The 14,749-nt window shown below is 59.0% G+C and overlaps 1 protein-coding gene across 3 annotated transcripts in view; it reads right to left on the reverse strand.

Moving 5' to 3' along the window:
• Nucleotides 1-14,749, reverse strand: part of ZNF423 (zinc finger protein 423) — a 328,940-nt gene that overhangs the window by 231,415 nt on the left and 82,776 nt on the right. Inside the window, exons 1-2 of one of the 3 annotated variants that reach the window (XM_070063168.1) lie at nt 12,720-13,010; nt 10,933-10,992 (exon numbers count right to left, since the gene is read on the reverse strand). The exons of 1 other annotated variant lie outside the window; for it this stretch is intronic. In XM_070063168.1, coding sequence (XP_069919269.1) covers nt 10,933-10,992; nt 12,720-12,870 — 211 coding nt within the window. In that variant the 5' untranslated portion in view covers nt 12,871-13,010. Of the gene's footprint in view, nt 1-10,932; nt 10,993-12,719; nt 13,011-14,749 lie in introns of those variants that run through there. One more of the 3 variants, XM_051833899.2, reaches the window with a different exon arrangement.

Consider the following 14,749-nt stretch of genomic DNA (forward strand, 5'->3'; position numbering starts at 1 on the left):
ACCTTAGCGGCTGGTCTCGGAGCCCAGGGCAGGCCTGAGGGCAGAACTCAAGGCCTGGCAGCTACCTGAAGGGCTTTCTGCACGGGGCTTCCACACAGCAGAGCCTGCAGACAAGCTCCACTGCAAAGCGATCACGTGCACAGAAAACCACTCACTGAGCTCGCTCCAGCCGCCCCGGTCTCAGCCCCCACGCCGGGGGAGCCTCTCCTTGCCTGCGGACGGCTGGCAGCAGCAGGGATACTTGGGTGCAGGGTGTCCCCCGGCCAAGCTCCAGGCTGGCGGGAACCACACCTGCTTTGTTCGCCGTGCTAGCCCCTCTCCTACCCCTCACACCCAGCACAGGGCCTGGAACACGGCAGGTGCGCAATAAAGACCTGCGTGTATGCGTGAGCCAAGCAGTCCGCAAGGGCCTGACCCACTCTGACTCTCGGAGATCCAGCCACAGGGCTGGCTATCATGGGAATGAAGCCAGAAACAGGCTCCCGGTCCTGCCCGCTGCCCTAGGACATGGGGGGGTCCAAAGAATCCCCTGTCCCTGGTACTTGGGAGACCCCAGCCCAGGCTCCCGGCCTCTACTGTAACCCAGAGGTCAGCTGCTCTGCTGTCACCAGTGACCCCACCCACCGAGAGGGCCTGGGGGGCAAGGAGCTGCCTCTTCCTCCAGCCAGGGACAGCCTGGTACGTGACTGGACCCTGGGGGACACAGAGTGCTGTCTGGAAAAAACGGGGGCACGGCTGATGGCGCAGTTTACACCGTGCTGTCGCCACTGAGGGAGACCCCAAATGCCCGCACATTCGGCATCCACAAAGCTGCTCCCATTCACTCTGGCCAGGCACTAGGGGGGGTGGGGGGGCTGGCCCTCAGGCAGGTGCCCCTTCCTGGGGGCGGGGCACCAATCAGAGGGGGACTACAATAGACGGAGGCCAGCCAATGCCAGCCAGCGAGGCCACATTCCCACACAAAGAGGAGCTGAGATGGGGCGGATTAACCACAGGTCAAAGGTCAAGTGGGCAGCGCCAAGGGAATGGCCAGACCCATGGCGGGAATGGGGGTGATGGGGAGGGGGGCTGGCCGCCTCCCAGAGCCAGCTGATCCGGCGTGATCTATATGCACGCGCACACCCCTCGCCCCACTCGCGCCCCCAGGCTCATCCTCAAACCGTCACTTAACTCGGATTTCAAACTGCTCTCGACGTTCTTCAGTCAACATGAAGCAGAAACCTTTTATTAAATGCTGCTAATTTTTTATTGATCATACTGTGAATCATTTCATTTCCCATTACCGCGAACGTCTCCTATCACGGCTGCACGACGACACGGCTTTATTCAGTCTCGAGCAACTTGTCACTTTTAATCAGGTTTCCGTCTCCGTGCCGCTCAAAATCAGAAGGCAGGCTCTTTGTATCATTATTGCTTTTGTTTAAAAAAAAAATGAAAAGTTTCCATACAGGAAAGGTTATTATACTCGGAATAAATATACATGAATCAAATTCAAATACAAGCCCTCCCTGTCTCCAACCAATTTTAGCATTAGCTTTTATAATTTTTTTAGGTTTATTTTCACGGAAAGACTGTTCATAATTACTGCTCGTGCTCTCCCAAAACACTTGTGTTACTAAAGTGTGAAATGTCTTCTAACACAAAGACGGATCTCTGGGAAGTAATTACAGAAATGCATTCAGGGGCAATAATTCCATATTAGCTGTCAGCGGCAGGCATCCTCCAAAAGGCACTTGGTTATGGAGGAATCATCTGGGCTAGAGCAGAAGCCGCGGCGGGCGAGCCCACGCTGAAAGAAGGCGTCTGGGCGGAAGCAGGGGCTCCCTCATCAAGGGTCGGATTAAGTTGAAATCATTACCTTGAAGCCCAGCTGACACGTACCTGGCGTCTATTGTGGAGACGGTTAAGAGACGCGCCGGAGCGCACCGTGGGCGCCCCGTGCACAGCGTGGTGTGATTACCCCGAAGTCTCCCAAGGATCCCGCCAGGAGCTTGTCACAGTAGGGAGAGAAGATGTGGCAGGGTGTCCACTGAATGCCAACTCGTGTCACCAAGCAGAATTTTCAAGAATTTATAAACTGCCCGCGATGCCTCCCAGCTGACCCCCTGGCACGAAGCAGAGCCCAGAATCTTATTGAGCAAAGTGCCAGCATGTGCATCACAGGCAGCAAAGGACTCTGCAGGGAGGCGCTGGAGTTGGCACGAGGACTTCCCACCCACCCCCATCTCCCCTACAGGATGGGCAGCTGCACCAGCTCCAGAGGGGGCAGAGACGTGCCCTAAAACAAGGCAGGTGGAGGAGATCTAGTGAGCTTTGTCCCTAACGCCTGGCACGACCTTGGGTCAGGGTCAGTCCCTTCCCCTCCGTGTGCCTCAGTTTCCCCAGCTGCAACAACCTCCTCCATCAACATCGCACTGTGGGCACCAGGGGAGCAGACCGCCGGCTTAGCCCCGTGCCCCTTCCAGTGCTGGGCTGGCTCTCCCACCTGTACATCATCAGGGCCGCTAAAGGAAGCGCCTGGCCGTAGGGGAGGGGAGAAGGCATGGGACAGAGGGCAGAGGAGCTTCCTAGAGACCTCAGGGGGTCTATCTGCCCAGGTGTCATTACCTGCCTCACCTGCTATCCTTTCCAAAGAGATGAGGACTCGCTAAGAGAGCGCAGGACAAGAGGGAGGGGACTTACTTCTGACAGCCCAGGCCCCTCCACCTGGGCAGTGCCCAGCAGCTGGCCCTGACCCGGCCACAGCATCCTCACCTTCCACGGGGCCAGCTCTTGGCATTCCTCTCCGAGGCCTCTGTGGCTACTGAGACACAATTTTGGAGACATTTTCTGGAATCCCCAGAACAGAAGTCACCTGAAGCAGAGCCAGGAGTGGGGTGGAGAGGAGGGCAGGGTGTTCGACCTTGACCTTGGGCCGGGGCCTCCTGGGTGCAGACTCCTGAGCTAGCAAACGCCTGCAGTGAGCATGCACCGTGGGAATATCCACTGCAGAATCACTGGTCATGGACCAAGGCTGCATTTCCACACACGGGAGATCAACGGACACACCGTGAGACATTACAGAGCAGACGCCACGCAGCAGTCACATAAATGCAAGCGAGCTCTGGACTGACCTCCTGGACAGAACGCAGAGGGAGGGAGAAAGCAAGACGCGGAAGATAAACCTAAGATAAACCTTGGGCAGGCGCAGACTCCTAGCTCCCAAGCTCATGGAATGACAAGAAGGACTTATCCTGGAGCAATAAGCGGTCTTCAACAAGTCCATGGAAACCTGCCTTATGCACAAGCCGCATGGACATCAGAACCTTGCGTCCGAGAAACGTTATCTTTTTATTTCATTTCCACAAACTTTGCTGGCTACTCTTTGTATGTGGTAAGATTTGGCAAAATGCGCTTGCTTTAAAACAGACCTAGCCACATTCATACATATTTCAAGGAGAAAGACAGACACGGGGCCGGCGCTGTGGCTCACTTGGCTAATCTTCCGCCTGCGGCGCTGGCACCCTGGGTTCTAGTCCCGGTCGGGGCGCCAGGTTCTGTCCCAGTTGCTCCTCTTCCAGTCCAGCTCTCTGCTGTGGCCTGGGAGTGCAGTGGAGGATGGCTCAAGTGCTTGGGCCCTGCACCCGCATGGGAGACCAGGAGGAAGCACCTGGCTCCTGGCTTTGGATCGGCACAGCACGCCGGCCGTAGCAGCCATTTGGGGGGTGAACCAACAGAAGGAAGACCTTTCTCTCCTTTCTCTCTCTCTCACTGTCTAACTCTGCCTGTCAAAAAAAAAAAAAAAAAAAAGAAGAAGAAGAAAGAAAGAAAGAAAAAGAAAGCAAGGCCTGCCAACCCCGGGGGGCAAGTGGTGCTGTTCAGCTGGATGGTAGGGTCAGGGGCGTAAGCGGAAGTTGTTCTCCTAGAGGTCGGCTCTCTCTTCTGCAGAAGTGAAACACTGCACTGCAGAGCCACTAGAAAGTTTTATGCAACAACAAAGTTTGAAAGAACAAATGATGAGGAGCTGGCACTTGTGTAAAGCCACCGCCTGAAGTGCCAGCATCCCATATGGGCGCTGGTTCGAGTCCCATCTTCTGATCCAACTCTCTGCTATGGCCTGGGAAAGCAGTGGAGGGTGGCCCAGGTACTTGGGCCCCTGCACCTTCATGGGAGACCTGGTGGAAGCTCCTGGCTCTGGCCTGGCCCCCAGCAATGGCTGTTTGAGGAGTAAACCAGCTGATGGAAGATTCTCTCTTTCTCTCTCTCTCCCCACCACTTTTCAAATAAATAAACTTTAAAAAAAAATGTACAATCACAGGGGGAACACAGAATTTTAGATGAAGAAGAGAAAGGAGCCAACCCAATCCACAGCTGTCTTCGACCCTAAGCCCCAAAATGCTGCCCCCCAGGCCACAGGCAAAGGCAGACCCAGGGCTGGGACTCCCATTTCCTGGCCCAGCCCAGCCCTGGGCCCCTCCCCCTCCACCCAGCGGGATGAGGGTGGGCAGGAAGAGGCAGAGGACCAACTGAGAGGAGTTCCTGGCTTGAAAACTAAACAGTGCTGCAGCACGGGGTTCTGCCAGGACAGGGACTTCTGTCTGTTCACTGTAACCTCCCCAGCACCCAGAACAGTCCCCGACACATGGCAGGTGCACACAAACTTTGGGTGACTGAGTGAGATGAATGAAAGCCACACCCACGGCTCCTCCAAGCGGATGCTGTGAGCAGGGCCCGGGCTGGACGAGACCAAGTGAGTCATTTTATGTAAACGCAGATTTTTCTAGCTTTGTGTCCTTAAAAAAAAAACACAATGCTCCAAGTCTGACTTCTCACCCATTTTCTGACCCTCCTGTGGGTAGGTGCTGATCCTGAGCCAGGGCTGGGTCTGGGGAGATGAAAACAGTCTAATTCAAGGAGGAGCCAGGTACCGCCTGAACTGCATGCTGGCACCCTTCCACGCGTGCACAGAGTGGAGAGAATTACTCAGACCCTCGCTGCAGGGATGGCCACCCCACCGAGAGGAGCCCGTTGCTAAGAAATCACCCTGGTGACGTCACAGGACCACGAGCTACAGGCAAGATGCAGCCAGGGTCAGAGCACAAAGATGCTTCTGGGTATCTCAGACAGGGGCAGCATCTTGACGGGCGGGCACCCGCTGTGACTTCCTGTCCCCTTCCATGAGACAGCATGGAGGTGCCCGCCACGTACCAGGTTCTGAGCCCCTCTGGGGTTACACAGGGAAGCCCGGGCCACAAGGACAATGTGGCCACAGCCCGCAGCTCCCCCGCAGGAGAAGGTGGAATCTGCAGGGCCCACGTGCTGTCCCGTCATCCCCGCCGTATTCAACATGAGAAGAAATGAGGTGGGGGACAACACAGGAGCACCGCCTCCTTCTCCAGCCTAGAGGGGCAACCAGCAGTGCCAAGACTCCCAAAGGCGCGGGGCCCAGGGGTGAGGCCCCACAGAGTCCACAGCTAGGGTGAGGTCCTCCCCCCACCACCACCCGGACACAGGGAAGACCCAGGCATCCCAGCAACGCCCACGCCCCAGCGAGCAAGCGCCAGTCCCAGACCTTGGCACTGACACGGGGCGTCCATCAGCCCAGCCATGGCTTTGCCCGGCTTCCTCCCCCAGCACTGTTTCTGAATACCTTTCTTCCCCAGGAAAACGGAGCCTGACTGTCATTTCGGATTACAAAGAACCGCGACTGATGTCCGAGACACCGGCCACACAGAAAAGTAGAAAGAACCCCGCACAAACCCCCTGAAACCTTGCCATCCAGAGGGCTTTGACGAGCCCCGTCTCGCACGGCCCCTCCGGCACCGAGGGCCCCGCGCGCCGGCCACCGCCTCAGAATGGGCTCCCACGCCGCACACGGCGCTGCGACCTTTCCTGGCTTTGTTCTGCTGACCCCGCGCGGTCATCTCTTCCAGGGCTGGCTTTCAGAGGCTGTCGGGATGGCTCTGTGCACAGAAGATCGCACGGGTCCTGGCTGAATGGGAACAGGCGCTAGGGCAGGACTGGGGTAGCTGGGGGCTTATCCTTGCTCTGCAAATGAGCTCATGCCACAGGACTGCCCCAGGACCCCATCGCCTACTGGGACAGCCGGACACAGCCCGAGCACTGGGCCATCCTCTGCCGGCTTCCCGCTGCCACTTCTTCCCATTCCACCCAGGCAGACACAAAGGGCCAGGCAGGGGAAGATGCCGGCTGCCCAGGACCCCGCCCAGTGGCCCACGAGTCCCATCTCTGGGCACCCCTCTCGCACATGCACACACAAGCACACGTGTGCACACACCACGGCCCCTCACATCACCTTCCCGACACCCAGCGGTCCCAGGGTGGCAGGTGGGGGGAGGGTTCAGGAAGCTCCCCCTGGGAACTCGCAGCAGGCGGCGCCCCTTCCTCTTCCTCTTCCTCCTCCTCCTCCTCTACCAACCGGCAAAGGAGGCTTTCCCCATCCCAGCATGAACTGGAACGGCTTCCTGGGTTTTGTCGCTCAGAGCTAAACACGGGGTTCCCAGGGTGGTTTCCAAGAAGGCCTTGCATCTTTCCGTGGGGGCTGGCTATTTCCCGGAGGGCCCTTCCTCCTTCTCGGCCAGCGCAGTGGCAAAAGACGCACCTGCCAGGCGCAGGAGTGAGGGCCGAGGTCTCAGCGCCACCCTCCCAGCCCCTGCAGGAGAGAGGCGCAGAAGCATTTAAGACCTGCACACGCAACATGGATCGAGACACCACACCTCGCCAGGCAGCCGCTCACAGACACCTGATCTCTAGCAGGGAAGGAGGCAGCAGACACACGGCCAGAGCTCCAGGCCGGTCTGGAGTGAAAAACAGCTAACAGGTAGGGACTTGGGGGCAGCTTCCTCCAGGAAGGCAAGGGAGGGCCTCCCAGGCACCCAAGGTGACGGGCATCGGTCCATGCCAAGATCGGGGAGGAGGCCAGAGTGTCTGATGGCAGTGGAGGGCCTGGGACGGCCTACGCCATCAGATCCCCAAAGAGGAAGCAACTAGGAGAGAACCCCTCTGGGAGCCTGGAATCCCTGCAGATATCTGATTGAAGGCCAGGCATAAACCCTGAAGCTAAGACGGGTCACGTGCTTAGAGAAGACTGGGGGTAGGTAACGCCGTGAGGTCAAAGCTTACTGCAAACATCAGAGCGCCACGAGGCCCCACCGCGACCACAGCCAGACCAGCAAACCCCTGAAGCACTAAATCTTAGCCCTGGCAAGAATGAAGGTGCTGCCTCCACAGGACTGCCCTGCAGCCCAGAGAGGGGCCAAGATCCCACAGCAGCACAGGGCACAGCCGGGTAAAGCCGCCCCTAGTGGTGCCAGCATTCCATACGGGTACCAGTTCAAGACCCAGCTGCTCCACTTCTGATTCAGCTCCCTGCTAATGTGCCTGGGAAAGCAGTGGACGACAGCCCAAGTCCCTGGGCTGCTGCACCCACATGGGAGACCCAGAAGAAGCTCCTGGCTTCGGATCAGCCCAGCAGCAAATGGGACATATCTCTGTCCCACCCACCCCCCACACACACACACCCTGTAACTCTGCCTTTCAAATAAATAGATAAATCTTGAAAAAATAAAAGAGTAGCAGCTCAGCTGGGGACACCTACCCCCACCACACAGGCTGTCCTGGCCGTGTGGAGGTATCCACCTCAGGAGAAGAAAGCTGAACCATGAAACACCCCCGCCCCCGCCCCGAGACACTAACCCAGGAACCCGCAAGGTTGGGTCGCAGTGGCTCCCAAAGACCTCAGCAGCAAGTGCATCCAGCAGGGGGCAGGGCGGCATCCGTCACAGCCCCCACCCCACCAGGCCTTCCTGAGAGAACCCAGTTACACAGCTTGCCCAGGCCCTCCGCCCTCCGGCAGGGGAAGCATCCCGGGGCCCTCCAGCCTGGGATGTTTTCCCAAACATCTCTTCCTTTAAACAGCGAGCCCAGGAAGGCAGCGTGCAGATGCTGATGGGTGGTCAGGGCACAGAGCAGGCTTGCTCTGGAAGTCCCAAGACATCGGCACCAACTGAGAGCCTGAGTCAGTCCTTAGGCAGGCTCGAGGTGCACCCCTGAGTGACCCGAAGTTAACTACTAAGCCTTGGTTCCTTCCTGGAAAATGGGCGGATAATAGTGCAGGAGTCGCCAGGTGAGACAGAGAGCCAGCAGGTGCCTCAGGCGTCCTCACCCACACACCCACTCGTAATTATGGGCCTACCGCCTGCCAGGCAGTGAGTGTCTTGGGCTGGGGACACAGTCGTCAACAGTGCTGGCAAAATCCACCAGAAGCAGCAAGGAATACAGCAGCCAGGAAACCTCGGGTGGGGAAACCCGCACAGCGGAGTGTGCAGAAGCGATGCAAAGAACAGGGAGCTGCGAGAGGCGAGGAGGCGGCTTTCCCTCTGGCCATCAGAAAAGGTCTCCCTGGGTAGTGGACACCGGAGCAAACGCTCGACCAGCATGCAGAAGCAGAGCCTGTGCCCAGGCCCCGGTGGGGCGCGGGGAATCGGCCGTTCAGCACACCTGGGCGGACGCCAGGCCAGGTAGCTTTGCTAAGTCAGGTCCAAAAAGTAGAAGTTTGTCCCAGAGGGCTGCCAAGCTTCCACCCCTGCTCCCGAGCCCCGTCCACTTACAGCTCCTGTAGCTCCCTTACTGCATGCATCTGTCGCTCACTGTCTCCCGACCCACAGTGAGGGCTCCAGGAGGGCAGGAGAGCTCCATCCCGGGTCACTGCTCCACAGCAGGATCTCAACGCACCTGTTCAACTAAGTAATTACTGGCACTCGCTAACTGCCTAGGAGACATGGCCATCAGCACTGCCATAGGGTCCAGGCTGCTTTGGAAGGAGAGGAGCCTCCCGTCCCTGGAGGCATCCAAGCAGAGTTTAGGAGAACACACGCTGGGGACCCCCAGTACTGGAAGGGGTCTGGGTGAGCCGGGGTTCCCAGCTTCTCTCCCACTTTGAAAGCGGTCGGATCTGCCCTGTGCCCAGGGCCGGGTGCCAGGTGGGGAGCAGCCAGCTACCGGTGCACCTGCTGGACAGACAAGGACAGCCACGCTCGGAGCTGCAGCCGCCCTCGTTTCTGAATCACTGGAGATTTGTCAGCACCACAAGGTGCAGCCTCTCAGACCACTGAAGGAGGGGGAGGGAGGGTCCACAGGAAAGAAAAAGTTTTTTGGCCAACAATGTGCACGGAGTGCCGGGCAGAATGGGCTTAGATCCTGGCTCCAGGACCCCCTGGGCAGGGCCCTTCCTGCAGACAACCGGAACTCTGGGATTCCACTTCCTCTGTGGTAGCTGATTTCTGACTAGAACAATACACGGCTCCCTGCAACGCTCCTCCAGCACAGGCCCTTCGGCGCCGACAAAGCGGCCCCCTCCACCCACCCAGCAGGAAGGGGAGGGAAAAGAGGTGGCTGGGAGCTCTCTGGAGCCCAGGAGGACTCTCGGGTCCCCAAGATTTCTGGGCAGGCAAGTGACCAGACTGGGGGTGGAGGGAGAGAGGGTCCAGCCCCCAGGAGGAGATCGTCCTGCACGCGGTAATTAACTGAGCCTCCCAGAACCCTTCCGGCCACTCGCTCGCTCGCACGCCTGCTTTTTCCCTTTCTGTCGCCTCGTTCTAATTTGCGTGGCCGCTTCCTGCTTCCTGCACGCCGCCCGCCGGCCGGCCGGCCCGCCCGCCCGCCCGCCGTAATTGGCAAGTCTTTGGTTCACACGGAAAGTTCCTCTCGGCTCTCCGAGGACGCCCATCGAGGGTGGATCCCAGCTCTTCATCATCATTCTTCTCAGACAGGGCTAATAATGACCCGCTCCCACTAATGAAAAAAACACACACATGCACACATTGTGGCTGCGGTAATTAAGCTTGTGACGAGCGGGGTTGCAGGGAAATTAGATTTATTTACACGCTGCCTGCTGCTGAGGAAGCACCGGCTATCGGGACGACTTCTAATTAACCCTCGTTTACAAATGCGCTCTGCCGCGCCCCGCTCCCTCCACGCACCCTTTGTAAAGTGTAGTGGGCTCCAACCCTAATCCGGATGAGCCCTTCCCAGAGTCGGACTCTCTCCTGCCACTCCAGGCGACACGGACGGTGACTGCAGCTCTGGGCTGCAGGAGCATCAGCACGTCAGGCCACAAACGCTGCTGCAATGCCTGTCCCCTGCCGGGCCCTGTCCTAGGCTCTCGGTGGGTCCAAGAGGACCCGGGGATGGCCCTGCCTCGCGGGAGAGGCTGCAAAGGTAGGAAGGGAACCGGGCAAGGGGCTGGTTGAGGCAGAAATAATGATCCTGGAGCCAGGGTAGGAGCAATAGGGAGCTAGTGAAGGTTTGAGAGGGAGGGAGGAGCTTGTTTAAAATCAGGGGCGGGGGGCCCCCAGAGCTGACTGGGAAGTTTCAACGTCCAGTACAGACGTGCTGTCCACTGCTGACGGTGGCCTCTCTTCGCGTGTGTCTGGGAAAGAAGGAGCCCCGGGGGGCCTTGGCTGACTTACAAAGGGCCAGAGCTCCCTGTCCAAACCCAGAGGGCAGCCCACGTGAGCCCCGGCGGCCCAGCACTAGGAACCACCGCCCCTTGGGGTCCAAAGGGCCGTGAGCGCACGACACCCCAGCCGCGTAATGATAGCTTTTCTCCTGGGAGGCGGTGTCGTTTTGCTGAACTACATACGGACACTGAAATGCTTCCCAATTTCAGAAATGTTAGACTGTAACAAAATGCACAGCCTAGAATCAGGGCAACACAATAATCAAGAGTTTGGACGATGGCCTTAGGGGGAGCTGGGCCCTGCCCGACGGACACGGAATCAGACCCCTCAGAGGCCCGCAGTCAGCCAACCAAGGAGCACCCGGATTCTGGCACGGTCCAGGCGAGTCTGCCCACCAGACGGTCCACACCCTTCCCGGGGGCGCTCCAAGCCAGAGGGGCCCCGAGACCACCTGGCCCAGCTCCGCGCTTACCTGGAAAAGGACACCCCCTCCAACATTCTTCCTGTAGGCTGTCCACAGCCAGCCGGGAACCTGCAGGGAAGGGAGGCAGGTGCCACTGTCACCACCTCCCAGGGCGCGCTGGAAAAGGCGGCAGGGCTGGGGAGCATGAGGAAGGGCTCACGTGGGAGGGGGGCAGCAGGTGGGGCAGGGAGGGTGGTCATGAACAGGCCTCAGAACCGGGGTCCGCGCAGCTGGGACTTTCTGGAAGCCAACGTCGTCCTAGAAGACAGAGTTCCTGCCAGAGGCCAGCCTCCAGAGGCAGGTAGCCGAGGGCTCCCACTCCGTGTCACCAGCCTGCGTGGCCTGGGTGCCATTTGGTGTTTACCCACTTACTCGCTAGCATGGGCCGGAACGGCCATTTCTTTCCTGTTGCACTGTAAAGCCGGGCCCGAGGCCATCCCATCCGTCCCTCCATGCCAAAGGCGGGACACACACTCTCACCACAGGTGTGTCTGTAAGTGAGCTCGAGCATTTCCTTGGGGTTCAGTGTGCTCTAGAGGCCTGCATAGGTTTAGGACATTCACCTCCCACTCAACTTCGCATCGGGCTGGATCCCATCCCCTTGCTGTCTTTGTAACGAGTGCCACATAAGCACTGTCCTATCCCCTGCGTAGAGATCCGCTCCCAGGGGACCCCACCCCTGCTGGAGGATGGGGTTTCTCATGCACCTGCTAGCAGGAAGTCTCTGGGCTGTGGGGAGCCCCTGCAGGCTCCTGCAAGGACTGCGTGGTCCTTGTTCAATTATATCCCCAGCGCCCTCTCCCTAGGACTCTCCTGTCCCTAACTTCTAACATGTACCACACGTCCACGAGCCGGACTCAAGCCAAGCCACACGCCTGAGCACTCGCCTCTGAATCCCCCTTGGGTAGGGGGCTCGAAAGCAGCGCTCAGCAGGAAGCACTCCCCGGCCATTCTGATCAAGACTGGCCTCAAAGGGGCCGGCACTATGGCATTTTTAAGTTAAGCTTCCTCCTGTGCCGCCAGCATCCCATATGGGTGCCGGTTCTAGTCCAGCTCTCTGCTATGGTCTGGGAAAGCAGAAGATGGCCCAAGTCCTTGGGTCCCTGCACCCATGTGGGAGACCCGGAGGAAGCTCTGGCTCTTGGCTTCAGATCAGCTCAGCTTCGGCCAATGCTGCCATCTGGGGAATGAACCAGCAGATGGAAGACCTCTGTGTGTGTGTGTGTGTGTGTGTGTGTGTCTCCCTCTCAGTCTGTAGCTTACCTCTCAAATAAATAAATAAAATCTTTAAAAAAAAAAAAAAAAAAAGGACTGGCATCAAAGACATGCTCTGAATGGCCCCAACTGCAAACTCAGGTTCACCTGTCCCAGCAGGTGCTACAACATCCATTTCCCCAAAATCATTACAAACGAGTCAGATAAAGAGGGACAGCGGCTGCTCCTCTCCCCACGCGGCGCTGTCCAGCGGCTCCACCCCTCCACACTGCTGGCCCAGTCCCGCCATCATCACCCTGGCTCAGGACCACGGAGCCTCTTCCCTGGGCAGCCCTAAAACTTCCTGGCCTGCCCAGCACCCTCAGACTTCAAGGGGACACCTGCTATGTGGGAGGCACGTCCTGCCCCACCTCCACCTGCCACATGGGTAAGAGCCCTTTAAAGAAATGCAAGGACGTGATGGTCCCAAGAGCCAGGCTAGTCGTTAGTTCTGGAAGAAGAGGGAGGGAGGACTTGGGTGGGCTTGGGGGTGGCTGGCAAGGAGCTCCCTCCACACCTGGGAGGGGGCTCAAACCGCTCACCTTCTAAAATCTCCCGAAGCCCCACATGTATGTGGTGGGGTTCCCATCTGTGTTTCGTTTCACAATGAACAGATTTTAACGAAAGGAACACTCGCAACGCCATTGCTTGGAGGGGGTGCAGACCACGCACAGGGCGGCTGGACGGTGACATCGCACCAGCCCAGGGTCCTCTTATGGAGCAGGTGCTGCCGTTCTTAGGGGACAAAGCGACTGCGGCAGACGCCAACAGCACGCAGCCTGTTCTGGGTCACCACTGCACTTTGCAGGTCATGGCCGTTTCCAGGGACGGAGCTGCACCTCTGCCAGTGCGCATGCGCAAGCCTCCACCCAGGGCCGCCGCCGGCCACCAAGCTCGTCTTCACCTAACGCCCCCAGACTCTGGAACAGGGGAAGGAGGTGGGCGCCCGACATTCCATGTGAGTGGTCCCGATTTGTGCAACTCCATCTCCTTCGGACTGCACAGGAAGCGCCCCTCTCTGCGCACAAGGGGGCCCCACCGCCCGCGGCCCTGTTCTCAAGAGCGATTTCTGGTCACCACTCCCCAGCCGACCAGGAGCTCCCTGGGGGCGAGCATCCCTCTCACACTGTGCCCCGAGGGCCTGGTGACTGCTGAGTGAAGGGCACTCCAGGGGCTCGGGAACCACGCCCCCCTTGTATCAGCACTGAAGCCAGGTCAGCACACAGTGGGTCTGCAGGATATTTGTAAAAAATTGCATGGGTGAACAAAGTGAACCATGCGAAGAATGGGAGAGACTAGCCCAGGGTCTGTCGTTCAGCAGGGATCAAGAAACACGAGCCAGACAACAGGAGGAGGGCACAGGCAACACACTGAGCAGCAGCCCCCAACTGGGAGGGCAATCAGGGAGGGCTTCTCAAAGGAGGGGGCATGGCGTTGACTGACACTCCAAGGAAAAGTGTTCCCCCTGCACTGGGAGGCAGGACAGTATCTCCTGGGCAGCGAGCAGAGGCCATTCCACTTCCACTGACTTCTTTCCAAACCCACTTCCATGTCTGCTGCCTCCACCAAGGGCCGTCTCCCCCAAATCACCCGCATGGCACCCTGGGTGCTGGCCCTGGAAGAGGCTTGGTGAGGCGCGGTTATCACAGCTGCTGAGGGCGGAGCTGGCACTAGCCTGCTCACACGTCACCTGTGTGGCCTGTAACATGTTCAAGTGTAGGCTGTGACTCCACGGGTCTGCGGAGAGGCCCTGGGTCCTGCATCTGCAGCACGCGCCCGGGAGAGGAGGGCCACGCCGGGCTGTGGGCCTCAGCTTGAGCAACAAAGCCTCGGCCACGCAAACTCGTTCCCTACCTTGTGAAACAGCTGCAAGCACATGTGACGACACGCACCTGCCAGGCGCACAGTGGGTGCTGAGACTGGGCACCGGCCCCTCCTCTGCTCTGGTGACCTGGCTAATCACAAGCAGCACACACACACACACACACACACACAGCAAAGGGGCAGTGCTCAAAGTCTAACGAGGGAGTGAACGGGTGAACCAATGCACACCCAGACCCACTCGGTGCCGTCGGAGCCTTGTGTTAAAACCGCCAGGCTGTCAGCAGAGGCCGTGAACCGACTGCCCTACCCCCATCCTGCATCACACCAGCCAGGGCACAGGCACCAGTCGGCCCAGGAGGAGGTGGGCCCTCCGGAGGGCATGGGCCGAGCAGCATCTGTTCCTCCCAGGCCTCCCCAGGACCCCTGGCTGCGAGAGCCCTGGGGGGCACAGACAGAGCCCCCGATGCTGCAGCTGGTGCCAGCCCTTCACAGGATTCAAAGAACTCGTGGCTGCTCTCCAATGACTGGGGGCGGGGGGAGGGGGTGACCGTCTCTGCGTCCTCGGGTGAAGCGATTCGGTGCAAGCCAGGCAGATGACAAGATGGGAGCCCCGGACCTCATCCCAGAACCCTTTCCCGAGCCTTGCTTTCTGAGCATGGTGGGGAGAGTGCACGGTGAGCGGCCTCTCTCCCTCGGGATGCAGGGGCACACACAGACCCTCCCAACTCCTCCAGCCCTGGGAGCTGCG

This window comes from Oryctolagus cuniculus, chromosome 18, assembly GCF_964237555.1.
Source record: "Oryctolagus cuniculus chromosome 18, mOryCun1.1, whole genome shotgun sequence".
Classification (NCBI taxonomy): Eukaryota; Metazoa; Chordata; class Mammalia; order Lagomorpha; family Leporidae; genus Oryctolagus; species Oryctolagus cuniculus.